We start from the raw sequence: 27,196 nt of genomic DNA on the forward strand, positions 1-27,196 counted from the left end.
TTTCCGTTTAGGTGTAGTGTCCCCATAAAACGGCGCAATTACCTTGCATCGGACGGACAGATAATAATTGTCTGAAAATAAAAAATTAAAGTTTTCACTGGAAGAAAGACTTGAACCGCAGTTGCTCACGCTAACCACGGGACCAAGGCGCTCCTGAGATCAGACTAGGCTTGATGTTGCCTATCTTACGCAAGGACTACCCAGTTTGTACATTTTGCTACTTTTTTTCATAGTTTCACACAACTTCTTCCTGTTTTCTCGATTGATCTGTGTTCAGTTTTTCAAGGCCTATCCACTGTGCCAACTTATATCTAAATCTGAGATGGGTGCGATGGGGAGGTTCCCTTGTCAGTCGCCCTCTTAATGATTTTATAGCGTGTCCGTGCCGGAATTGGTCGTTGCTTAAGTTTCAGTGTGGAAGCGATCGGTAGCAAGTTGTGGCATGTAGATTAAAATGCTGAATGTTGTCAAAAGTTTACTGAGTGTTTGAGTAGGTCATAATTCGTGACCCCTTAACAATCTATGTTCTCGCTTGAAACAATCATCATAGTATCCCGGAGGAATTATTTGATGAGATTAGCTGAACGGAAATTTGTTGGAAAAGGAAGGAGAGACTGTAACCTAATATAGAGACCCTGGAGGAATACCGAGATGGTCGTTATAATTTGTAAGTTTCATACTTTCTTTTATAATAATACATTTTAAATGCATCCAGTTTCATATGAGATTTTCCAGTGTTTCATGTTTAACTTAAATACAGTTTTGTGCTCCGGAATTCTCTCACTTTGAAACTCTTCTGGCTTTTCCCCATATGTTTTTGGGTCTCATTGCATCCTATGTCAATTATCATATTCTATATATACAATTGGATTCTATCACATCTTCAACCTTTACTTTCTGAACTGATGTGTGCAATAATTTCTTAATCTCTTACTATTTTTCACCTTTCTTTTATTTATCTTCAACCTAAAATGTGCAATGAGCTGCACTATCCATTGACTCAATGATTCTAAATCTTATTTGGTTTATGTAAGAAGATCTAATTTCTTGTGTGAGCCCCAGTATTGGTGTCTACTGAGTCTCTTTGTGAAAGATTCTTAGATTTCTTTAACTTTTTAAGCTGCTACGTTCACGTAAAATGTAAATAATTTACAATGTATGCATATTCCCAAGAAGTTTTAATAAGCTTTATTTTATAATTATCATTAGCATTCACAATAATGACACAGTAAGAGTTGTATTAATTTTGCTATGTGACCAACTATATTATTTTATATGTATTCCTCGTAGCATATCCTTTGTAACCATCCAGCTGTTGGATAGTATCGACACACTTTGACTGGTGAGAGTAGATCCAATTCATCCTCTGAGGTTGCAGCAATTACTTGCATTCGTGAGCTTGCAATCCTTTCTCGTCCTCGCGTGTTCGTATCAGCGACTTCCTTTGGTGAAGCTGCAACTAGTTCTTGCTGTGGCGAGGCTGCAGCCCTTCCTCGCACTCTTGAAACTGCAGCCCTTCCTCGCGCCAGTGCCATCGCAGCCCTTTCCCGGGCTGATACGGTTGAAGCCCTCGCTCGTGCTAAAGAAGCCGGTGCCCTTTCTCGTTCTGGTGAGCTTCCAAACGTTTCTTCCTCTGGTGAAGATGTAGCCATTCCTCGTTCTGGTGATATTGCAACCATTTCTTCCACTGGTGATCTGGGAGCCCATTCTTGATCTGGTGACGTTGTAGTTGTTCCTCGCAGCGGTGATACTTTAGCCGATTGTTGCTCTGGTGAGGCTGGAGACTTAAATCGCACTGCTGTCTTTGCAGGCCTACCTCGTACTGGTGAAATTGTCGCCCTTCCTACTGCTAGTGAAGTTGCAGCTCCTTGCTCTGACGATGTTGCAACCCTTTCTTCCTCACGTGGAGTTTCAGCTGTTCCCCGCTCTGGTGACATTGCAACCACTTCATCCTCTGCTGACGCTGTGGCTGCTCCTCGCGCTGGTGAGACTAGGAGCGAGTGTTGCTTTGTTGCAGTCTTGCATCGCATAGTCCTTCCACGTCCTGGTGAAATTATCGTTCTTCCTCGCGCAAGCGAAGTTCTAGTTCCTTGCTCTGATGAGATCACAACCATTTCCTCCTGTGGTGAAGTTTCACCCATTTCCCACTCTGGTGACACGACAGCCATTTCTTCCCCTGGTGAGCTAGCAGCCTCTTCATGCTCTGGTGGCGTCACAGCTATTCCTCGTACTGGTGAGACTGCAGACAAATGTCGTTCTGGTGATGTTGGAGCACGAAATCGCATTGCTGTGTTTGCAGTCCTACCTCGCACTGGTGAAACTGTCCCCCTTCCCCGTACTAGTGAAGTTGCAGCTCCTCGCTTTGATAAGCTCGTAACCATTTCGGCCTCTGGTGCTGTTTCAGGTCCGTCTACGTCTGCTGAGGCTCGTGGTTGATCTTGTTCACGGTCAAGGGCTCCAAGCAAAACGTTGTACACGTATTTCCGGGCGTCGTCACTGCTCAAGAAATCGGCGTGGCTAAATCCTGTCTTATTAACTTTGTGACACACTCCCACTCTGTCACGCAGCTCTGAGCAGAGGCGTTTTACATCCTGCAAATGATGTGGAAATGACATGTAATTAATGGAATCAAAGGCACCACTCTACATCATAAGAAATTATATTCTACAATCATTACAATAAATTTTATAGATAAACGTTTTAAAAAATATAATACAGGAGACTGTTGTTGTTGTGGTCTTCAGTCCTGAGACTGGTTTGCTGCAGCTCTCCATACTACTCTATCCTGTGCAAGCTTCTTCATCTCCTAGAACTCTGCAACCTACATCCAGCTGAACCTGCTTAGGGTGTTCATCTCTTGGTCTCCCTCTACGATTTATACCCTCCGCGCTGCCCTCCAAAGCTAAATTTGTGACCCCTTGATGCCTCAGAACATGTGCTACCAACTGGTCCCTTCTTCTTGCCAAGTTGTGCCACAAGCTTCTCTTCTCCCCAATTCTATTCAATCCCTCCTCATTAGTTATGTGATCTGCCCATCTAATGTTCACATTCTTCTGTAGCACTACATTTCGAAAGCTTTTATTCTCTTCTTGTCCATACTATTTATCGTCCATGTTTCCCTTCCATACATGGCTATACTCCATACAAATACGTTCAGAACAGGAGACTATCACAAAACATTCAAGAACTGTATGTCTGGGTACATACCGCGATCACTATGTATCACAAAAGAAAATGCAAAAATCTCACTTAGCAATGAAAGAAACTATAAGCTACTGCCAGTGCATTTAGAAAAGCTATTGATTAGTGAAAAATCAACCAAACAACTAGGATTCCATGACAAAATTCCAAATGAAATTGCAAAATAGCCTTGCACTGACATGATTAGAAGTTACATCAAACAGTTAAATCAGAACAAAGTTTAGTCAAAGATGGCCTCACAGCAGAAATTCTAAAATCCAGTGGAAACCTGGATGTCACAATTGTAAAACGAAAGCTACATAGGTACTGGGACACCGAAAGAATTGCGGAAACTGGAAGGTTGCGTTATTTCATCCACTTGAAAAAAAGGCGAACGAAACAGATATCAGTAATCAAAGGGGAATTTCATTTCTTCACACAGAATACACAATCTTATCGAAAGCTCTTCTGAACATATTAAATTCTGAATTAGATAAACAAATAGCAGAGTCTCAATTTGGATTTAGGAGTAGCAGATCCCTTCCAAAGCAAACTATAAACGTTAAACAAATAAGTAGATATATGAAAAATGAAACAGAAAGATGTCGCCAAAATCTGTTGATTTTTAAAAGGCCCATGATTCGACCAATAGATGCTAACTCTTCGAAACAATAAAGGAATTTGCAGTAGATGGAAAAACTCCACAAATAACTAACTAGATTCTTACAAACACGGGATCTAAAGTTAAATTTCTTGGAACAAACCCTGGTCCAGACTTCTATCAGGAGTATGACAAGGAGACTGTTTGTCACCACTTTTGTTCAATTTTGCACTGGAAAACTCTTTAAGAGAATGGAAAGTAGAGGAAGAAAAACAAAGACATTAATAACTACGCAAAGCTGGATTGATCTAAAGAAACAATAACTGTTTAGCCTTGGCAGACGATCTCGTATTGACAGACTGAACCTCAGAAAATGCGAAGAAAACACTACAACTCCTGAAGGACAGAGTCGAAAACGCAAACTTACAAATATCTTTTGAAAATACAGAATAGAAGACCAGTTGAAAGCAATTCATCTGGCTGAAAATAAATCATACAATGTGAAATAGAAACATTTAAAAACAGAACAGAAAAAACGAAAAGAGCATACGTAAAATTCAAAAATCTGTACCAAAATGTTTTCCTAGATGTTAAATAAATTGGTGAAGTACAGTTGCTGTGCTGTTGGGCGACCAGTATCATTGGAAGTGAAGAACACACTTCGTATCCCGCAATAGCCGTGTACACACTATTATTGTTCCAAGCATGAAGTATTCATGTATACGCACTATTACCACACATTTACACCTTTCATTTTATTGTAGTCGTCCAAACAAATTTTCAAAATATATATCTTTTCGACTAACTCGGTGATAGACACCTCACACCCGATAAGGCTAGGATCTGGATTAGATGACTTTTGAAGCAAGTTCAACGCCCCGTGGTTTTTCGGAACTCCCCCTCCCGCTCTCCTTTTCCATGGATGATACTTCGCAAGTGCCCACCAGGTCTGGCTGCTTTAGTATTCACGCTCGCACTAGTGCGGGTTTCTTTCCACGCCACGTTGCTTCGTTAAAGATATCGGTTATTTCTTAATTTTGTACTATTACTGTTTTCTGTCAATAAGCACACGGTATGTAATTACTACAGATTTTATATGGAGCATAAGCCAATGGTAATTTCATATGTATTGTCAGGTGTCATCCCTAATTGTTATTTACGGCACTTTGAAAAATCCTCCTTTATACCTGGTTCACCGCTGTCCATTGCTTGTATTCACAGCATGTGATATTCAGCCTGTTCTACACGCGCCATCCAGAGAAAAGATAGGATCCTTGTAGCGAGTCTACAGCCTCTGCGTTAACATTGTGCTGGTAGTGTAATGCTGTGCAGCAAGCTTCGGAGAGTTAGTTGCTCCTGATGAAGACGATGGAGTTAATCGTCGAAAGCTCGAGATTTTGCCCTGAATTAAGGTGGCAAGAAATACGAAACTGTTCTATACAGAAGTGCTGTAGCGAAAGACTTGTTTCTCGCCGGGGAGTCATGTTCGCAGCCATCATGCATGGATGGAACGCGGGCATTTTATCAACTCTGTGCATTTTATCAAGATATGTGTACGCATATAGAAAGGTATGAATGTGTCGTAATGGTGCGAATACATGAATACTTCATGCAGCACGTAAGTCTGTAATCCGTGCTTGGAACAATAAAAATGTCTACACTGCGATAGCGGGGTACGAAGTGTGTTCTTCACTTCCAATGACACCGATCGCCCACAGCACGGCATCTGTATCTTACATTTTTATTTAACATCTTTCGAAAAACATTTTTGTACATGTTTTTGAATTTTATGCAACCTCTTTTTATTTAATATTTTTTTCACTTCTGCTTTTAACTGCATCAAAAAAAAAAATGGTTCAAATGGCTCTGAGCACTACGGGACTTTTCTTCTGAGGTCATCAGTCCCCCAGAACTTAGAACTGCTTAAACCTAACTAACCTAAGGACATCACACACATCCATGCCCGAGGCAGGATTTGAACCCGCGACTGTAGCGGTCGCGGGGTTCCAGACTGTAGCGCCTAGAACCGGTCGGCCACTCAGGCTTGCAGTGCGCCGAGAAAGCGAACATTTAAATATTTCCGCACGAACGTATTTAATGTAGGTTGGTGTCAACAACCTATTTACGCATTCGGAGGAGGACGTCGAAGGTTGAAATTTCATGGAAAGATCTCGCCGCTTAAAAAAATTGTACTAATGCCTGACACACCAACTCGCGTATCGCATCCGCGACATTCCCTCCACTCTTTTGCGATAATATAAAATGAGCTGTCTTTTTAAGTTCTTCGATGTCTTCTGCCAATCCAGTTCTGTAAGGATACCGCACTACACTACTTTACCCCAGCAGAGAGCGGACAAGCGAAGTGTAAGCAGTGTCTTTAGTAGACCCGTTGCTTCTTCTAAGTGTTACGCCAATCAAACGAATAGTTCCACCACAAGATTATGTATGACATCGTTCCGATTTAAGTTGTTCGTAATAGCAATTTCTGGGTATTTAATTGAATCGACAGTCTTCAGCTTTGTGCGGTTTATCGTCTAACTGAAACTTAACGTGTTCCGTTTAGTACTCATGTGAATGGACTCACACATTTCCCATTATTTAGTGTTGGCTGCCACTTTTCGCACCATACAGATATCTTGCCTAAATTATTTTGCAACTAATTTTGAGCTTATGATGACTTTCCTAGACAGTAAATGAGAGCATAATCCGCAAAGAGTCTAAGAGGACTGCTCGGATTGTCTCATAAACAGTTAACATAGATTAGGAGCAGCAGAGGACTTATACCACTTACTTGGAGAACAACAGATATCACTTCTGTTTTGCTCGATGACTTTCTGTCAGTTAATGAAAACTGTGTGATCTTTCGGACAGTAAATCACGAGTCAAGTCGCATGGCTGAGGCGATACTTCATAAGCCTCGTGAATCTTGTGAAAAGTAGGTCCAATCTATAACGCACGCGCCTGCTTGTGAAAAATAGTAGGTCCAATCTATAGTTCACTTGCCTGCTCAAAAAGGCAGGAAAAGGCTACATCGGATTCGGTGGGTAGTCAACTAGAAGACAGCAACAAATCGGAGCGTTTGCAACCATCCAAATGCACACTAAAACACAAAAAGAAGATTAAACACGAGCAAATAAATTATATAAACTCACTACTTCAGACCGGAAAACTCAATGAGCTCACAGATGAACTAAATAAACAAAAAATTTTAATAACAGGGATCCAAGAAATGAGAAACACTACAGAGGACCCATTCGAATCACAAGGATACAGAATTTATAATGGGAAACCAGGACCGAGGGCAATGAAACAATGTCCCCAGTTTGGAACACGGTTTTTAGTAAACATAAAAATAACAGATTCAGTAACGGAATTCCAAGCAGTATCACCAAGAATTGCGACTCTAAGATTTCAAACAATGAATAAAACCTATACAATAATAAATGCTCATGCCCCAACAAATGAAAAAAAAATTGTCTAACAAAAACAAAGGAAGAGGTAGATAAATTTTGGGACCTTCTAGAACAAACTGTGAACAGAGTAAATAAAAAGAATGAAAAAATCTTATTGGGAGATTTCAATGATCAGTTGGGAAAAGAAAGGAAATATAAAGATATAATTGGAAAATGGAGTCCACATAAATTTACGAACTAAAACGGTCAAAGACTTGTAGAACTCTGCAGAGAACATAGCCTTATATATAAATCAACTTACTTTCAGAGGAAGCCAAGTAAACTTAAAACATGGAAACATCCAGACTGGAGGAAGGGCCAGTGGCAGCTAGATCATGTCTATATGGACAAAAATTTTCATAAGGAGATCCAAAATGTTAAAGTAGTGAGAGGAGTAGACACAGGCGCAGACCATTATATGGTTAAAATTAAAATCAAATTCACTCCATTTAAGAAGATGACCGGAAAAACTAATAAAATAAAAGGGGGTTTGACCCACATCAGCTAATTAAAAATAATAAATACCAACAAATAACACAAACCATCAAATTAACAGATGATCTAGAATAACTAGTGCCTAATCTTAGAAAAGAAGCAGAGAATCTAGCTCCCTTGAACCCACGAAGGAAACATGCATGGTGGACATCAGAGTGTGACAAATTCCATGAAGATAGACGCCAAGCATGGTTAAAGTTTCAAACATATGAAACTGAAGAAAATGCCATCAACTTAAAAAAATAAAGAAAAAAATTCACTCAAAATATTAGAAGGATCAAGGGAGGATTTCATAAAGATATTATAAACTCTATAGAAGGTAATTATCATAAAACCAACTCCAGGAACTTCTATAAAATATTTGGGAAACAACTACAACAATATGAGGTCCCTACACTAATACTGAAAGATGAAGCTGGAAGAATGACACCCAGTAACAAGGAAAATGCAGAAATCGCGGCAAAAGCATTTAACAGACTTCTGAATTGCGAGGAACCCAAAGAACCCTTATAAATCAACATAAATAGCCCAATAAAAACCAAACCTAACAAACTAGACCCTCCAGCTTTCCAAGAAGTAGAAAAAATTCTTAAAGAGCAAAAAAATTATAAGGCATGTGGAGAAGATAAGGTTTTTGTTGAAATGTGGAAACATGCAAGTGACACAGTCAAGACCTCCTTACACATGGCTCTAACAAAAATTTGGGTAACAGAACGATTTCCCCAACATTGGACCACAGCTATCATCCACCCTCTACACAAAAAGGGAGAGAAGAGCAACCCAGACAACTACAGAGGAATCTCTCTCCTAGATTGCACATACAAAATTCTATCCAAGATCCTGTATGAAAGAATCAAGGAGCAATTAGAACAGGAGTTAGGGGAATATCAGGGAGGTTTCAGACCATGGAGAAGCTGTGCAGAGCAGATAATTAGTTTAAAATTGATTATGGCATACTACAAGAAACGGAACAAACCTCTGGCAATAAAATTTGTAGATTTTAAGGAGGCATATGACTGTCTCCACAGACCTTCAGTATTAAAAATTTTAAGGGATCTAGGACTCCATCCGAAACTAATTGAAATAATACAACTCACTCTAACCAACACCAAATCAAAAGTGAAATTTAGGAGAAATTTCGGAACCATTCCTCATAAAAAGCAGGCTTAAGACAAGGTGACTGCCTAGCACCATTACTGTTCAACTGTGCACTGGAATACATAATGAGACAATGGTTCAAGCACAATCCAAAGAGGATAAGAATTGGCAGTGCAAAAGATGATGTTAAACTGCTTGGGATTCGCTGATGGTCTTGCTCACCTAGCCAACACCAAGAAGCCAGGCAACAAGTGAAATCACTACAAGAAATAGCAGAGAAAGTAGGCCTTAGAATATCATTTGAAAAAACGGAGATTATGCTAACTGATCCACCACTTGCAAACAAAATTACAATGGGAGAACAGGAAATCAAAATTGTTGATAAATTTAAATATTTAGATCAAATAATAAAATACAATCTAAATGAGAAGCCATCATGGTAGAAAATAATAAAAAAAACTGAACTACGCAAATTACATTACCAAAACTACATACAACAAAAAAAGCCTATCTATAGATGCAAAATTAAAACACTATAAAACAGTTACACAACCAGAAATAACGTATGCAGCTGAAAATTATCTTCAAAACAACTAATACAGCAGAAATTGACAGAATACTTAAAAATAGAAAGAATAATAATTAGGACATGTATAAATAAACAGTATAAAATAAATGGACATTGGAAAATAGCATCAAATGAAACAGTATATAAGAAAATAGAACCAGTCATGAACACAATCAGGAAGAAACGCATCTCATTCTTTGGACATCTGATGAGAACTCCAGAAAACAGAAATAGTAAAAAATAATACAAAAATTGGGGAATAGCAAGAGCGACATTAAATTGATCACAGAAATGAAGGAAGATATAAAAGAACTTCAAATTACAGTAGATGACCTAAAAAACAAGACAGAGAAAACCAGAATACTGCAAGACCTGCAGACCAGACTGCAAATGAAAATCAATGAAAGGAGTACAGGAAAAGTGGTCTCAGATGAAGAAAGAAAGAAAATATCTGAAAGAATGAAGAAATATTTGGCATACATAAGAGCAAAACGCATTTCATATAAGAATAGACTCTAATAATTATGTTACCTAAATATCATATTAATTTATTGTTGAAGCAAATTGTATCCCTGTGTAACAACTCGTTTAGAACTTTGTAGTTTTTACTACAGTGGTCCAATGAAGGCCATAAAATAAATAATAATGCACGTGCCTGTGCCGTTTTGAAATCCAAATGAGTAAATGTAATCATTCTGCCATAAAGTAACTGATGACCTACGGAAAAGACGTGTTACACTCTTTGGAAACGCAGTGACATTGAAGGAATACAAATTAGAAAAGAAGATCCACACATTATTCCAAAACAGGAAAGGAGGCAAAGAAAATGGCTGGAAGGTAAGACCCATACACTTAGAAGAAATACAGGTTTCACAGGAGACGAAACTTAACAGAGACAATATAGACTAATAACCTCGAAATTCAAATGTTTCCAGGAGGATAAAGCGACTGTAGTGAAATGATCAGATGAGAGGAAAATAGCTCATTCTTAAAACAATGAGAGTTTTGAAGAAGGATGAAGGAAAAGTGAAATAAACAGGTTCTTGATTGGCCTGAAAAAAAAGCTGTATGAGATTACGAATCACGGCTCTGGAGATTTAATACCAATTTATTTGAATACAGAATACACATATCCATACATTAATACCGACAATTCTACGAGAAAAAGAAAATTGAAATAGCCCAAGTTAAGATTTGTGCGGAGCACGTTTTCAGTGTGCTACTGTTGCTGTTTAGCTCGAGGAAGATGTAAAGGAAGAGAAAAAATTGAAGGGCATAGCATAGAGTTTGGATTAACAAATGAGAAATGGAAATGGGATAATGGAATATAAATAAATACCGACTAGATAAACAAGGACAATGAGAATAACGAAAGAGCTTAAAAGTGTGCTATGTAAGAAGCAAAGTTACTCGAAAGGGACAAGGTATGGTAGAAAGGCACATTTTCATCAACGAATGAAGTTTACCCAACAAAGGTGGTTTTAATACACATAAAACTCTGGAAAGTAGCGGTGGAGAAGATTGGAGGAATATGTGCATTTGGTACTCTTGGCAGAAGACTTGGTCGAGATTAAAAGAACAAAAACAAAAAGAAAAAACACTAACGGCAAACAGCTAGCGGTACATGCTGTGAGTGGGATGTGGGAGAATGTGTAAGTAGCGTGTTTATATGTTTGTATGTTGGCAACGCTATAGACTGTAATTAACATCGCTGACAGCACTCTGCGCCCTCGGTAAGATACTCTGTAGTTGGATGGACTAGCAGTTAACCGTTAGCGAGCGGACGGCTTGGATATGTATCCTTTGTGAAGACTCAGTGCTGGTAGAACATGCATTGTAAAAATGATGATGGATGTAGTTGGTAATGTTTGGGTAGCGGAATTGTTGATGACTATATAATTTTTGGAACTGGATGTCGCATGATTAATTTAAAATCTGCTAAATACATTGTTTGCTCTTCAACAAAATCTTTCTTTCGCTAACCATATGCCTTCTATTAGCTAGACGCCTTAATAGTTAGAATCCTTTTATTTAGCTAGCTGTAGTTGTTGCTTGCTGCAATTGCTGTAGTTCCTGTTATGAAGATTTTCTGTGAGGTAAGTGACATATGAAAAGTGCCGGTCATTGTTAGGATTTGTTCCAGTTCATGGCTATTCTTTTGGTTTAATTATTTGAAGTCATGTTGTCATTTTAGAGAAGTCAGATTGAGTTGGTCTTGTATATTAGGGGTAATACATGAATAGGTTACGTTTGAGTTATCATTGCCAGGAAAAATTCCGTAGGTCAATGTTGAAATCATAAAAATAAGTAACGAGACAGTAGGTTCAGTTGTACTCAGCAGTTTAAGTAAACACTAAGATGTTTCACTTACTCAGTTATTTGAGTGGACACAAACAAAGTAGTTTCAAATGACTAGGTATAAACTGATTTTAGAAGATTTACCATAGCAGAGATCCTTGATGTAAATGAGAAACAGTTACTAAATATCAGTTAGCATATTATAGGGAATGTACAGAATTGGAGAAAATTTTAGACCCTGTATCTCTTTTCAGCTCTCAGACACCTGAAATGCGGAACATCTATTCGTTTACACATAAAAATGGACAGTAAATTCAAGGAATAAATTGAGATACAGGGTGTGTATATAATACGTAATCGATAATGACTCAGAAAATCTACTTTCTGATGTCTGATTGTGACGACGAAGGGATACATATAAATGGATGTCATACGAACTATTTTCGATCTGCAGACATTTTACTTCCTTTGTCAGGAGAAGAACTTTAACAGGGAATCCTTTTACTGTGGTTTTAAGGCCTGAAAATTCACTATAGCGAAACCAAAATACTGAAAAGTTTGACCATGGGTAGGACGGATGTCGCTTAACTACTCGTAACATTAGTGTCCTTAAGGCCAATGAGGACGACGTCATAGCCCTCGAAGGCAAGATAAAGACAGAAAAATAAAAGGAATTTATTTATGAAACGGAATATTACATTCAAAAGCAAATTTTTAGTGTAGTGGACACTTAAAAAAAACTAAACATAATTACTCTCACAAGGAATCCTTCGAGTGCGAGGTCGCAAGGGCTAGTGAAAGATGTTTACAGCTGCGGACAACCTTGCAGGTGGAGCAACCATAGCTATGAATATTCACCTTTGGTGTTAATGTATATTCACCTGAAGACTTAGCATTTCGCGCCACAATACCGTTAGTGGTACAAATCATATGTTCACCTGGAGATGTAGCATTTAGCGCCAAGATACTTGTAGTGGTACAAATCATACGTTCACCTGAAGATGTGGCTTTTAGAGCAACAAAACCGGTAGTGGTAGAAAACATATGTTCACCTGAAGATGTGTCTCATAGCGCCACGAAACCGGTAGTGGTACAAATCTTGTTTTCCCCAGAAGACGTGGCTTTTAGTTCCACAAAACCGGTAGTGGTACAAATCATATGCTCACCTGAAGATGTGGTTTTTTGCGCAACGAAAACGGTAGTGGTACAAATCATACGTACACCTGAAGATGAGACTCTTAGTGCCACAAAACTGCTAGTGGTACAAATAACACGTTCACCTGAAGATGTGGCTTATAGCGCCACGAAACCGGTAGTGGTACAAATCATACATTCACCTGGAGATGTGGGTTTTATCATCACGATACCGGTAGTGGTACATTAACAAGGAATCAAATACAGCTGAAGCAATTATGATTAACCAAGATGATGTTTACAGCATTCGTCGCCCCACGTATTGTCTAACATGCAGTTTGTATTTAATTTCGCTCCCTGCGCAGCCCCAAGTAACTTAAAAATTTGATCAAGTGTTAATCGTTCTACGCTATACGTGGAAAACTTCCTGGAGTTGAAATTCTAGTGAGCAGCAGTATAGAGTGGAGACAGTAAATGGCTTACTGTAGTTTCCTGTGTTAATAATATCATCACTGGCAGCATAGGCACATTTGATAATAATTGCAACTCAGTTACATCTATCAGCCGTTCAGCAGCTTTCTTGTCATCATAATCATGTTTTTATACTCGTGCATAATCTTGTTGCTCTAAGAACAGCAGGTTGTCTGAAAAGGAAGGAGATGGTGCCAGATCCCTTTTCTAACGCCCTTCCTGTCTGTATCTCGTGTTTAGAACCAAATATTTAATTGGCAATTCACGGTGTTTCGGGCTCTTAAAATAATTGTTTGTGTTTTTCCGACTTTTAAAAGTGGCACATGAAAAGAAGCTATTGTAGCAACTTTGCGAAATAATACCGGAAGGAAAGAATTAGTAACATTAATCAGTTACCTTTCCCACTACCAAATAGTCTGCGTCGCCGTACATGATAATCTGCGGTGCGGTGATCCTTCGCAGGTTGTAGTCAGGTGGTGTCTGTTGTTTGTATTCATGTGTGTTTCTCTTCCCGAAGTCGTACCTCGAAAAGTTTCCTGCGAACATTACCAGGTTCAAATGGCACTGAGCATTATGGGGCTCAACATCTGAGGTCATCAGTCCCCTAGAACTTATAACTACTTAAACCTAACTAACCTAAAGACATCACACACATCTATGCCCGAGGCAAGATTCGAACCTGCTACCGTAGCGGTCGCGCGGTTCCAGACTGAAGCACCGAGAACTGCTCGGTCACACCGGCCGGCGACCATAAGCAGGAAGAATGGCTGTGTTATCGGGCAGTTTGTTGAAGAAGGTAACTACACAATAAATAGTACACTAGCGATACAACTAAAAAAAATGGTAAACGAAACTGGGTTTTCAGAACACGGCCAGTGTGAAATGGAAAGCTTGCAGTGTGTGTCACTTGATGACTTGTGAGGAATGCATTTAAAATATGAAAACCATTCAGAAACTGAGGGATTTCTCAGCGAGAAATCTAATCTACATTTACACTCCGGAAGCTACAGTACAGTGTGTGGTGGAGGATGCTTCCTACAGGGGAGAATTTTGTAACTTAGAAAACTTTTGAAATAGTGGCCTCTAGCCAGCCCTGCAATGAAAGTTTAATGTATTTTCTTATTCTACTCGTATTTTTAAATGATGGCATTCACTTTTTCTGAGCTGCAGTCTTTTTCTGAAATTAGAATAATTACTCTGGAAAATTGAAGTTTTCCCAGTTCCAAGGAACAACATTGTTATGTACAAAGGTTCTACTGAAATACAAAAAAATAGAGAAAAATATTGCCGGTACTCTATTTACACGTCTGTCTCTTACATTATTACTTTACTACAGACCAATAATCAGAAAATGAAACCAAATTAAGCATAAGAATTACCAAAACCCAGAGACTATTCAACTACATTTTGAAATTGAAGTTTCTCTGAAGTAACACAAATCTCCATTTGCAAGACGGCTAAAATCGCTAAGAAACTAAAGAAACTCAGATAGTTTCAAAACTCACATGTTCCATGATTGGAGACCTTTTTCTGTTTCAAGGTACAAGATGGCGCACGACCGACGAAGTACAGTTGTATAACTAGTTTAAAAATTAATAGAATTTTACTTGTCATAAAATTCTGCAACTAAAGAATCAAAAATATATTCGAAATAGCTCTAATATACACTGATAGAAAAGAATTGCAAAAAGTAGTTAATATAGAGTAATGAAATTACGAGGATTCATTTGTGTAGGTAGCATACACTACTGGCCATTAAAATTGCTACACCACGAAGATGACGTGCTACAGACGCGAAATTTATCCGACAGGAAGAAGATACTGTGATGCTGTGATATGCAAATGATTATCTTTTCAGAGCATTCACACAAGATAACGCCGCTGGCGACACGTACAACGTGCTGACATGAAGAAAGTTTCCACGCGATTTCTCATACACAAACAGCAGTTGACCGGCGTTGCCTGGTGAAATGTTGTTGTGTTGCCTCGTGTAAGGAGGAGAAATGCGTACTATCACGTTACCGACTTTGTTAAAGATTTGATTGTAGCCTATCGCGATTGTGGTTTATCGTATCGCGACATTGCTGCTCGCGTTGGTCGAGGTCCAATGACAGTTGGAGTGTATGGAATCGGTGGGTTCAGGAGGCTAATACGAAACGCCGTGCTGGATCCCAACGACCTCGTATCACTAGCAGTCGAGATGACAGCAATCTAATCCGAATGGCTGTAACGGATCGTGCAGCCACGTCTCGATCCCTGAGTCAACAGATGGGGACGTTTGCAAGACAACAACCATCTGCACGAACAGTTCGACGACGTTTGCAGCAGCATGGACTATCAGCTCGGAGACCGTGGCTGCGGTTACCCTTGACGCTGCATCACAGACAGGAGCGCCTGCGATGGTGTACTCAACGACGAACCTGGTTGCACGAATGGAAAAAGGCATTTTTCGGGCGAATCCAGGTTCTGTTTACAGCATCACGATGGTCGCATCCGTGTTTGGCGACATCGCAGTGAACGCACTTTGGAAGCGTGTATTCATCACCATACTGGCTTATCACCCGGCGTGGTGCTATGGGGTGCCATTGGTTACACGTCTCGGTCACCTCTTGTTCGCATTTGACGGCACTTTGAACAGTGGACGTTACATTTCAGATGTGTTACGACCCGTGGCTCTACCCTTCATTCGATCCCTGCCAAACCCTACATTTCAGCAGGATAATGCATGACCGCATGTTGTAGTTCTTGTACGGGCCTTTCGGTATGCAGAAAATGTTCGACTGCTGCCATGGCAAAGCACATTCTCCAGATCCCTCACCATTTGAAACGTCTGATTAATGATGGCCGAGCAACTGGCTCGTCACAATTCGCCAGTCACTACTCTTGGTGAACTGTGGTATCGGGTTGAAACTGCAGGGGCAGCTGTACCTGTATACGCCATCCAAGCTCTGTTTGACTCAATGCCCAGGCGTATCAAGGCCGTTAATACTGCCAGAGGTGGTTGTCCTGGGTATTGATTTCTCAGGATATATGCACCCAAATTGCGTGAAAATGTAATCAAATGTCAGTTCTAATATAATATATTTGTCCAATGAATACCCGTTTATCATCTGCATTTCTTCTTGGTGTAGCAATTTTAATGGCCAGTAGTGTATATTGTAGTGTATTTAAGTTGATTAAAATTGCCAGATCACAGCGTAATCGAAGCACGAGATAAGCCACTGAAAGTTTGAAATGCTGGTACACTAATAACTGAATGTTGAAGGCAAGCTGGAGGCAACGTGCATGCACTGTATTTTACAGGTGTCGGATGTCATTCTGAGGACGGAGCTCCATGCCTGTTGCACTTACTCGTACTCGGTCAATAGAGGACGGTTAGCTTGTGGGTGACGCTGGTGTTATCATCCGTGATTTCCCATATGTGCTCGACTGGAGACAAAGATTGTGGTCGAGCACGCCACGGCAACATGTCGACACTCTGCAGAGCATATAGGCCAACAACAGCGATATGTGGCCGAGCGTTATCCTGTTGGAAAACACCCCCTGGAAAGCTGTTTATCTATGGCAGCACAATAGATTGAATCACAAGGTAGATGTTTAGTCCCCCTTAAACATCCCAACAACCACCACCACCACTAGGTAGGGGTATAAATTTGCAGTGAGGGCGCGTGGGATAATCACGAGAGTACTCGTGCTCTCATACGAATACGCACCCCAGGCCACAACTCAAGGTGAGGGTTCAGTGTGTGTAGCACGCTCATCCCACTTAGGAAATGACTCAGCTTCACTTACTTCCGGTACGATGGGCGTGGAAGAATTATTGTCAAACTTTAAACATACTGTAAATCACGCATTGGACAAGTATGTGCCGAAAAAGTGGGTTACGAACGGAAAAGACCCAAAAGACAGTTGCACTCACGGTACAGGAAAGATCGGGAGAATGAGGACAGGCAAAAGTTAGTAGAGATTCGTGCTGCTGTAGAAAGAGCGATGCGCGAAGCACAGATCCACTACCACAGTCATACCTTCGCAAAAGATCTTGCTAAAAACCCAAGGAAATTCTGGTCTTACGTAAAATCGGTAAGCGGGTCGAAGGCTTCCATCCAGGCACTCACTGATCAGTCTGGCCTGGCAACAGAAGACAGCAAAACGAAAGCTCAAATTTTAAATTTAGCATTTGAGAAATCTTTCACGCAGGAGGATCGTACAAACATATCGTCGTTCGAGTCTCGTACAGATTCCCGTATGGAGGACATAGTGACAGACTTATCTGGGGTTGTGAAGCAGCTTAATGCGTTGAAAATAAATAAATCACCAGGTCCTGATGGGATTCCAATTCGGTTTTACAGAGAGTACTCTACTGCATTGGCTCCTTACTTAGCTTCCATTCATCGCGAATCTCTTGCCCAACGTAAAGTCCCGAGCGACTGGAAAAAGGCGCAGGTGACGCCCGTATTTAAAAAGGGTAGGAGGACAGATCGTCAAAATTACAGACCAATATCCTTAACATCGGTTTGTTGCAGGATTCTCGAACATATTCTCAGTTCGAATATAATGAATTTCCTTGAGACAGAGAAGTTGATGTCCATGCATCAGCACGGCTTTAGAAAGCATCGCTCCTGTGAAACGCAACTCGCCCTTTTTTCACATGATATCTTGCAAACGATGGATGAAGGGTATCAGACGGATGCCATATTCCTTGACTTCCGGAAAACGTTTGACTCGCTCCCCACTGGAGACTCCTAACTAAAGTACGAGCATATGGAATTGGTTCCCAAATATGTGAGTGGCTCGAAGACTTCTTAAGTAATAGAACCGAGTACGTTGTCCTCGATGTTGAGTGTTCATCGGAGGTGAGAGTATCATCAGGAATGCCTCAGGGAAGTGTGGTAGGTCCGCTGTTGTTTTCTATCTACATAAATGATCTTTTGGATAGGGTGGGTAGCAATGTGCGGCTGTTTGCTGATGATGTTGTGGTGTACGGGAAGGTATCGTCGTTGAGTGACTGTAGGAGGATACAAGATGACTTGGACAGTATTTGTGATTGGTGTAAAGAATGGCAGCTAACTCTAAATGTACTTAAATGTAAATTAATGCAGATGAATAGGAAAAAGAATCCTGTAATGTTTGAACACCCCATTAGTAGTGTAGTGTTTGACAGTCACGTCGATTAAATATTTGGGCGTTAACATTGCAGATCGATATGAAGTGGGACAAGCATGTAATGGTAGTTGTGGGGAAGGCGGATAGTCGTCTTCGGTTCATTGGTAGAATTTTGGGTTCAAATGGTTCAAATGGCTCTGAGCACTATGGGACTTAACATCTGTGGTCATTAGTACCCTAGAACTTAGAACTACTTAAACCTTACTAACCTAAGGACATCACACACATCCATGCCCGAGGCAGGATTCGAACCTGCGACCGTAGCAATTGCGCGGTTCCGGACTGCGCGCCTAGAACCGCGAGACCACCGCGGCCGGCAGAATTTTGGGAAGATGTGTTTCAACTGTATAGGAGACCGCTTATAAAACACTAATACGACCTATTCGTGGGTACTGTTCGAGCTTTTGGGTACCCTATCACGTCGGATTGAGGGAGGAAATAGAAGCAATTCAGAGGCGAGGTGCTAGATTTGTTACTGGTAGGTTTGTTCATGATGCGAGTGTTACAGAAATGCTTCAGGAAATCGGGTCGGAGTCTCTGGAGGAAAGGAGGCGTTCTTTTCGTGAATCGCTACTTAGGAAATTTAGAGAGCCAGCATTTGAGGCTGACTGCAGTACAATTTTACTGCCGCAAACTTATATTTCGCGGAAAGATCACAAAGATAAGAGAGATTAGAGGTCGTATAGAGGCATAGAGGCAGTCATTTTTTCCTAGTTCTGCTCGGGAGTGGAACAGGGAGAGAAGATGCTAGTTGTCGTACGAGGTACCCTCCGCCACGCACCGTATGGTGGATGCGGAGTATGTATGTATATGTAGATCTCCTTCTAAGGAACACACCATCGTCATTGGCACCGGGCCAAAACCAGCTTTCACCAGAAAATACAACAGCTCTCCACGTTGCCCTCCAATGAGCTCTCTCTTGACACCAATAAGGCCGCAAATGGCGGTGGTTTGAGGTTAGTGGAATTCACGCTACAGGGCGTTCGGTTCGGAGCTGTCCTTGAGGTAACGTATTTGTGTCACTTAGATGCTGAAGTTGCTGCTGCATTTGCAGTACGATGCGCCGAACACGATAGTTTTCTCTCTGGGTAGTGCCACGTGGCTGTCCAGAGCCCGGGCTTCTCGTGACGGTACATTCCGGTGATCAGCGCTGCCAGCAGTCTAGTACAGTGACTACATTCCTGCCAAGTCTTTCTGCAGTATCACAAGAATATCTTCTCGTAGTCCTATTACACGACCTCGTTGAAATTGATAGTGGCGTCTTTGTCGACTCAAAGGGATTGTTGATTAACATCAACTCACCACGTATAATCTAAAAAGTAACTAACGGTTACAACTGTTACAGCTTGTATTTAAAGCAAACCTGATCTGCATCCTCATAGCGCCACTCTTATACGACTGGTGTGAAATTTGAATAGACGTCATCTTTCAAATGTAGAAACACGCCACTAAGCTTCGTTTATGTCGTACAAGTCCTCCTTGGTGTTGCGATTTTCTTCGGTCAGTGTATTATACGGCACTTGATTATGCAGAACTCAAAATGTTTACAGGAGGTCGACGAAACATAGCGTGCCTAACAACAACAGAAAGTTGCGGAACATGGCAGGACTCGGGCGCCGATAACTGCTGCCCTCTGGATCTAATTCATGTTCAGAGCGAGCTGAGTTTCACCATATCTCGATCTGGAATCTGGAGCGAAGTCTACGTTCTAACACGTACCAATGGTGGTGTTGCACTGCGGTCGCGTCGGGATTCTGGGCAGGCGAGTTCATTTCATTAAGAACCTTCAACATTGCAGCGCGTCAGCAATCGTTTGTTAATATATTAATGGACTGAGATCCGCCTCGATTGCGAAAAAACACCTAGTGTTTACCTAGGTTTCGGTGTAGATAACTACACCTTCTTCAGAACAATATACTCAAAAGTGTCTATAAAGACCTTTGTCAATAATTAAAAGCTCAGCATAGCTATATATTTATAAAAGAAAAAGATGACACATAAAAGTACATGTGAACAAAGTCAAAAGAATAACTTAACTTAATGGTGTACACTCCACCTCACATCAGCATGTGTTCGATGGGCCGTGTTACTGGCCCCAAACCATTACCTCACGGACTCTAATGGATGAGAGGATTGTTGTGTTGGCAGAAGAGCCAACATCGTGTTGCGAGAGGAGGCGTTTTAGCTCACGCAAGCTGGCGTGAGGAGGGAAGAACTATACTTACGTGAGGTCTAAAACATGACAAGGAATTCGAATTCAGAAAGAGGACGTAATTAGTTTGATACTTCACTTTAATCCATTAATGATGAACGTCGCTCTTGACGGTTCATGATTCACAATATTATCTGTTCAGAATGCATTCTTCAAGATATGACTTCTAATAAATGAATATGGTGCCTTGCTAGGTCGTAGCAAATGACGTAGCTGAAGGCTATGCCAAACTGTCGTCTCTGCAAATGAGAGCGTATGTAGACAGTGAACCATCGCTAGCAAAGTCGGCTGTATAACTGGGGCGAGTGCTAGGGAGTCTCTAGACTAGACCTGCCTTGTGGCGACGCTCGGTCTGCAATCACTGATAGTGGCGACACGAGGGTCCGACGTATACTAACGGACCGCGACCGATTTAAAGGCTACCACCTAGCAAGTGTGTTGTCTGGCGGTGACACCACAAGGATGATTTGTGATGTTGATACAATCATCGTCTCCGAACCGTTCCTTAACTGCAGCCAGTAGACAAGCTTTACACGTGTTTATATTCTTTCCCATTTAGAATTTTCTTAAGCGCAGGAAGGAAATCACACCACAGCCACGAGAAACATACCTATACTCGCTACTTCACTGTTGGGAGTATACATCGTGTCAGGTTACCTTCTCCGTGCATTAGCCATATCCACACCCTTCCGTCGGATTGCGTAGGATACAGCGTGAGTCAACACTCCGATTCACTCGTTTCCAGCCACGCACTGTCCAGTGCCTTCGCTGTTTACATCTCCTCAAGCGTCGCTTAGATCTGACTGCAGAAAAAATGACTCGGAGCACTATGGGACTTAACTTCTGTGGTCATCAGTCCCCTAGAACTTACAATTACTTAAACCTAACTAACCTAAGGACATCACACACATCCATGCCCGAGGGACGATTCGAACCTGCGACCGTAGCGGACGAGCGGTTCCAGACTGTAGCGCCTAGAACCCCTCGGCCACTCCGGCCGGCAACTGACAACAGAAATGTGTGGGTTACGAAGAGCTGCTCGACCTCTGTACCACAGTACTTTTAATTCCCAATGCATTGTGTTTGTTCTGGACGGACTGCTGATAAAAATCTGGAATTCACGAGTTAGCCCTTGCACTGATTTTATGAAACTTTTTACAACCGCTCTCTGCAATGCCCGGCGGTCCCCTTCCGTCAGTCGATACACGAAGTCTCGGGAAGTTGTAGAACAGTTGAATTTCCCCTGGACTAGTTATTGAGGTGCCATCCAATCACTAGCTCACGTTCGAAGTCACTAAGCTGTGCTGACCGACCCATTTTGTTGATCCTGCTGCCCTGCCGACAACACAAATCTTGTTGACTTTTTTTTTTTCAGGCGGGTCTGCCTCCCTTTACTCTGTTGATCAATTCCGCACTACGTAATGGTATCCGGATACTTGTGATCTGATGATTTATACATTGCTTTAGTTAGTGTGTAGTCGCTTGCAAGAGACACGCAATGAAAAAGTAAATTCGTATTTCTTCTTTAATCAACAAAACTTAAAGCATTCCGCAATCTGAATTCAAGTGAATCAAACGTAGCGCTTAACGTTCACCTAGTTTGGTAGCTCTGCTCGTACTGGATATGATCGTCAGTGCGTGGCTTCAGCTGAATGTGGGATGCCTGAGACAATTTATGGACCCTGGAAGCTGTCACACGGTGTTGGCGTGACGTCTTCTGGGGTGGCTAACTTTTCTCCAGTATACTTATGTGTATACTGAGGTGACGAAAGTCATGGGATACCTCATAATATCGTGGCAGACCTATTTCTGCACGGTGTGCCGATTTTCGGCACGATTGTGTTCCGGCCGCGAGTGTTAAGGTCGATATTGGGCTCGCCAGAGATATTGGGGCACCGAGTTGGCGGCGAGTGGCCCTCTGGCGGCGAGAAGAGGAGGTCCAAATGGTTCAAATGGCTCTGAGCACTACGGGACTTAACAGCTGAGGTCATCAGTCCCCTAGACGTAGAACTACTTAAACCTAACACATCCGTGCCCGAGGCAGGTTTCGAACCTGCGACCGTAGAGGTCGCGCGGTTCCAGACTGAAGCGCCTAGAACCGCTCGGTCTCACCGGCCGGCGACGAGTGGAAGGTTGGAGAGTACCGAGCGAGAAGGACAGAACGGCAGAGTTTTGGGGTCCGGATGGTCCGAATTGTGCACTGATAATTTTGGCACTCTGTGGTGATGAACTGATAGTGTAACCGAGACACTTGGGAATTCAACGCTGCTGTGGAACGATAAGCTGTGGACTCTGCAATTGCATCGAAGCAAGTTACGGCGAGCTGTGGCCGATGTCGTTTGTGGGTGTTTTGCCACGGCAGATAAACAAGACAGAGAGGGCCCTACCTGAACACGCTGTGTTGTAGCATGTTCGCCCACAATAAGGATGTCATGACCTTGGAGAAGTACATGTATAAACATCCAGTGACTTCTGTGGCTTTAGTTAACTGTGTAGAGATTGAGCAGTAACTGCCACTTTTACACGGAATTTACGATTGTGTAAAAGTGTGGCCAATGCAGGATGGGCGTTGTCATAAAGTTACTATATTTCTTATTTGTGAACATAATTTTATGTTATCAGGATTACTTATTGGACAGATTTGAAACTGTCAGTTCTGCGCTGTAGTTCAGCGGGTTATAAATACTGGAATTTGACGAATGTGCTAACTGTGAGTTTGGATGTGTTTTTATATTAGCGTGTTAAATGAAGGTGAATTTTGAAGTTTGTAAGGTACTTTTCTACCATTACGATTCGTAAATTTTTATTTGGAAGTGATGTCGTTTGCTACTGTTTTTAGTTGAGAATTTATTACCAGATTAATGAAAGGAACAGTTATTTAACCAGCCTTTCTATGAAATGTTTTAAGACTTGTTTTTCAGTGCACTATTATTAATAAATTACGTAAATCAGTAATGTTGGTAAGCAGTTATTGAAGGCCCCCATCTCCATTAGCCGCGCAGGATTAGCTGAGCGCTCTGAGGCGCTGCTGTCATGGACTGTGTGGCTGATCCCGGCGGAGGTTCGAGTCCTCCCTCAGGCATGGATGTGTGTGTCTGTCCTTAGGATGATTTAGGTTAAGTAGTGTGTAAGCTTAGGGACTGATAACCTTAGCAGTTAAGTCCCATAAGATTTCACACACATTTCACACACACACATCTCCATTAGCCAATCAACCATGGCCGGTTGGGAACGGGCAAATGTAACATTAGGGGACTAGAAGCTATTTTTTAAGTTGAGGCATCTATCTACATCTACATCCATACTCCGCAAGCCACCTGACGGTGTGTGGCGAAGAGTACCTTGAGTACCTCTATCGGTTCTTCCTTCTATTCCAGGCAACAATAAGCCTGTTGTTTCTTGTTCTTGTGGAAGTGTCTAGTCGCCCCTAAATTAAATACTGATTCCGCACATCGGCATAGTGAAGCTACTACACAGGATAAACTCAAAAAGTCCTTGGAAGTCCCCTGCAGAAATTCCTAAAGTTGTCCATAGTCGTGAAAGTGTTGCCGGTAGAGGATTTTGTGTACGAATTGACTTCGCGATTATGTTCTATAAATGTTCGATGGGGTTCATGTCGTGCGATCTCTCTAGCCACATCATTCACTCGCATTGTACAAAACGTTCTTCAGACCAATCGCGAACAATTGCGGTCAAGTACACCGCGCATTGTCATCCACAAAAATTGCATCGTTGTTTAGGAACATGTAGTCCATTAATGACTGAAAATGGTCACCAAGTAGCCGAATATAATCGTTTCCAGCAAGTGGAGCGGAGGACCCATTCCATTCCGCGGAACCACAACCAACACAATTATGAAGCTACAAACAGCTTTAACAGTGCCCTGTTGAGAACTTGGGTGCATGGCTTCCAGGGGTCTGCGGTACACTCGAACTCTACCATCGGCTCATACCAACTGAAATCGGGACTCTTCTGACAAGGCTATGGGTTTTCAGCCGCCTTGTATGCAATCGATACGGTCACGAGCCCAAGAGAGAAGCCGATGGCGATTTCGTGTTGCCTACTGCCATAGCCCACTAACGCCAAATTTCACCGAAATGTCCTAACGAATACTCACGTCGTACATTCCACATTAATTTCTGCGGTTATTTCACGCACTGTTGATTGTCTTTTAGCACTGACAACACTGTGCAAACTTCGCTGCTGTCGGTCGTTAAATGAAGGCCGCCCGTCACCGTGTTGCCTGTGGAGAGAGGTAATGCCTGGAATTCTCTACACACTCTTGGCACTGCAGATCTCGCAATATTGAATTCTCTAACGATTTCCGAAATGGAATGTCCCATGCGTCTAGCTCCAAGCACTACGTTCAAAATCTGGTGATTTCCGTCATGCGACCATAACGACGACGGGAGCCTTTTGACATGAATCGCCTGAATACAAATCTCAGCTCCGCCAAAGTACTTTCCTTTTATGCTTTGTGGAATTGAAACTACCGCCGTCTATATACACTCCTGGAAATGGAAAAAAGAACACATTGACACCGGTGTGTCAGACCCACCATACTTGCTCCGGACACTGCGAGAGGGCTGTACAAGCAATGATCACACGCACGGCACAGCGGACACACCAGGAACCGCGGTGTTGGCCGTCGAATGGCGCTAGCTGCGCAGCATTTGTGCACCGCCGCCGTCAGTGTCAGCCAGTTTGCCGTGGCATACGGAGCTCCATCGCAGTCTTTAACACTGGTAGCATGCCGCGACAGCGTGGACGTGAACCGTATGTGCAGTTGACGGACTTTGAGCGAGGGCGTATAGTGGGCATGCGGGAGGCCGGGTGGACGTACCGCCGAATTGCTCAACACGTGGGGCGTGAGGTCTCCACAGTACATCGATGTTGTCGCCAGTGGTCGGCGTAAGGTGCACGTGCACGTCGACCTGGGACCGGACCGCAGCGACGCAGGGATGCACGCCAAGACCGTAGGATCCTACGCAGTACCGTAGGGGACCGCACCGCCACTTCCCAGCAAATTATGGACACTGTTGCTCCTGGGGTATCGGCGAGGACCATTCGCAACCGACTCCATGAAGCTGGGCTACGGTCCCGCACACCGTTAGGCCGTCTTCCGCTCACGCCCCAACATCGTGCAGCCCGCCTCCAGCGGTGTCGCGACAGGCGTGAATGGAGGGACGAATGGAGACGTGTCGTCTTCAGCGATGAGAGTCGCTTCTGCCTTGGTGCCAATGATGGTCGTATGAGTGTTTGGCGCCGTGCAGGTGAGCGTCACAATCAGGACTGCATACGACCGAGGCACACAGGGCCAACACCCGGCATCATGGTGTGGGGAGCGATCTCCTACACTGGCCGTACACCTCTGGTGATCGTCGAGGGACACTGAATAGTGCACGGTACATCCAAACCGTCATCGAACCCATCGTTCTTGCTGTTCCAACAGGACAATGCACGTCCGCATGTATCCCGTGCCACCCAACGTGCTCTAGAAGGTGTAAGTCAACTACCCTGGCCAGCAAGATCTCCGGATCTGTCCCCCATTGAGCATGTTTGGGACTGGATGAAGCGTCGTCTCACGCGGTCTGCACGTCCAGCACGAACGCTGGTCCAACTGAGGCGCCAGGTGGAAATGGCATGGCAAGCCGTTCCACAGGACTACATCCAGCATCTCTACGATCGTCTCCATGGGAGAATAGGAGCCTGCATTGCTGTGAAAGGTGGATATACACTGTACTAGTGCCGACATTGTGCATGCTCTGTTGCCTGTGTCTATGTGCCTGTGGTTCTGTCAGTGTGATCACGTGATGTATCTGACCCCAGGAATGTGTCAATAAAGTTTCCCCTTCCTGGGACAATGAATTCACGGTGTTCTTATTTCAATTTCCAGGAGTGTATGTGCATACCCGATACCACTGTGTAGATTATCTGGCCCATTAGCGTTTCCTCTCTCTGGGATAGGTTTTGGAAACGTAGGTGAGAAGAATGTCTCAATTATAATCCGTACCTCAGTGCCAGTACGTGTTAACAGCAAAGTGATTGTGTTCATTGGAAAAGATTAGAAAAAAATGGTTCAAATGGCTTTGAGCCCTATGTGACTTAACATCTGAGGTCATCAGTCCCCTAGAACTTATAACTACTTAAACCTAACTAACCGAAGGACATCAAACACATCCATGCCCGAGGCAGGATTCGAACCTGCGACCGTAGCGGCCGTGCGGTTCCAGACAGTAGCGCCTAGAACTGCTGGGCCACTCCGGCTGGCGGAAAAGATTAGAAACAGACAACTGCTACAGAGATAGTTAATTTGAATTAGATGCCCCACACAGCTATTTCTGGAATAAATTTTACGGCGTGATTGTCACCAAGGTGTCTTTCATTGCGGAAACATTTCGAAGGAGTATTACTCACCACGAGTTATCAGCTGAGCCAGATGTAATGCGGTCCTCAGTGAACTCCCGTCGGTGAGAAATTCGGATGGTTCGCTGTCCATCATCATTTCACGCTGCAGCATCTGT

The 27,196-nt window shown here is 42.5% G+C and overlaps 1 protein-coding gene across 1 annotated transcript in view; it reads right to left on the reverse strand.

Moving 5' to 3' along the window:
* Positions 1-1,159: 1,159 nt before the first annotated feature.
* LOC126282075 (uncharacterized) overlaps positions 1,160-27,196 on the reverse strand; it is a 112,501-nt gene continuing 86,464 nt past the window's right edge. The window contains exons 6-8 of the mRNA XM_049981530.1: positions 27,090-27,192; positions 13,694-13,833; positions 1,160-2,591 (exon numbers count right to left, since the gene is read on the reverse strand). Coding sequence (XP_049837487.1) covers positions 1,272-2,591; positions 13,694-13,833; positions 27,090-27,192 — 1,563 coding nt within the window. The 3' untranslated portion in view covers positions 1,160-1,271. The remainder of the gene's footprint in view (positions 2,592-13,693; positions 13,834-27,089; positions 27,193-27,196) is intronic.

The sequence above is a fragment of the Schistocerca gregaria genome, chromosome 7, assembly GCF_023897955.1.
Source record: "Schistocerca gregaria isolate iqSchGreg1 chromosome 7, iqSchGreg1.2, whole genome shotgun sequence".
Lineage (NCBI taxonomy): Eukaryota > Metazoa > Arthropoda > Insecta > Orthoptera > Acrididae > Schistocerca > Schistocerca gregaria.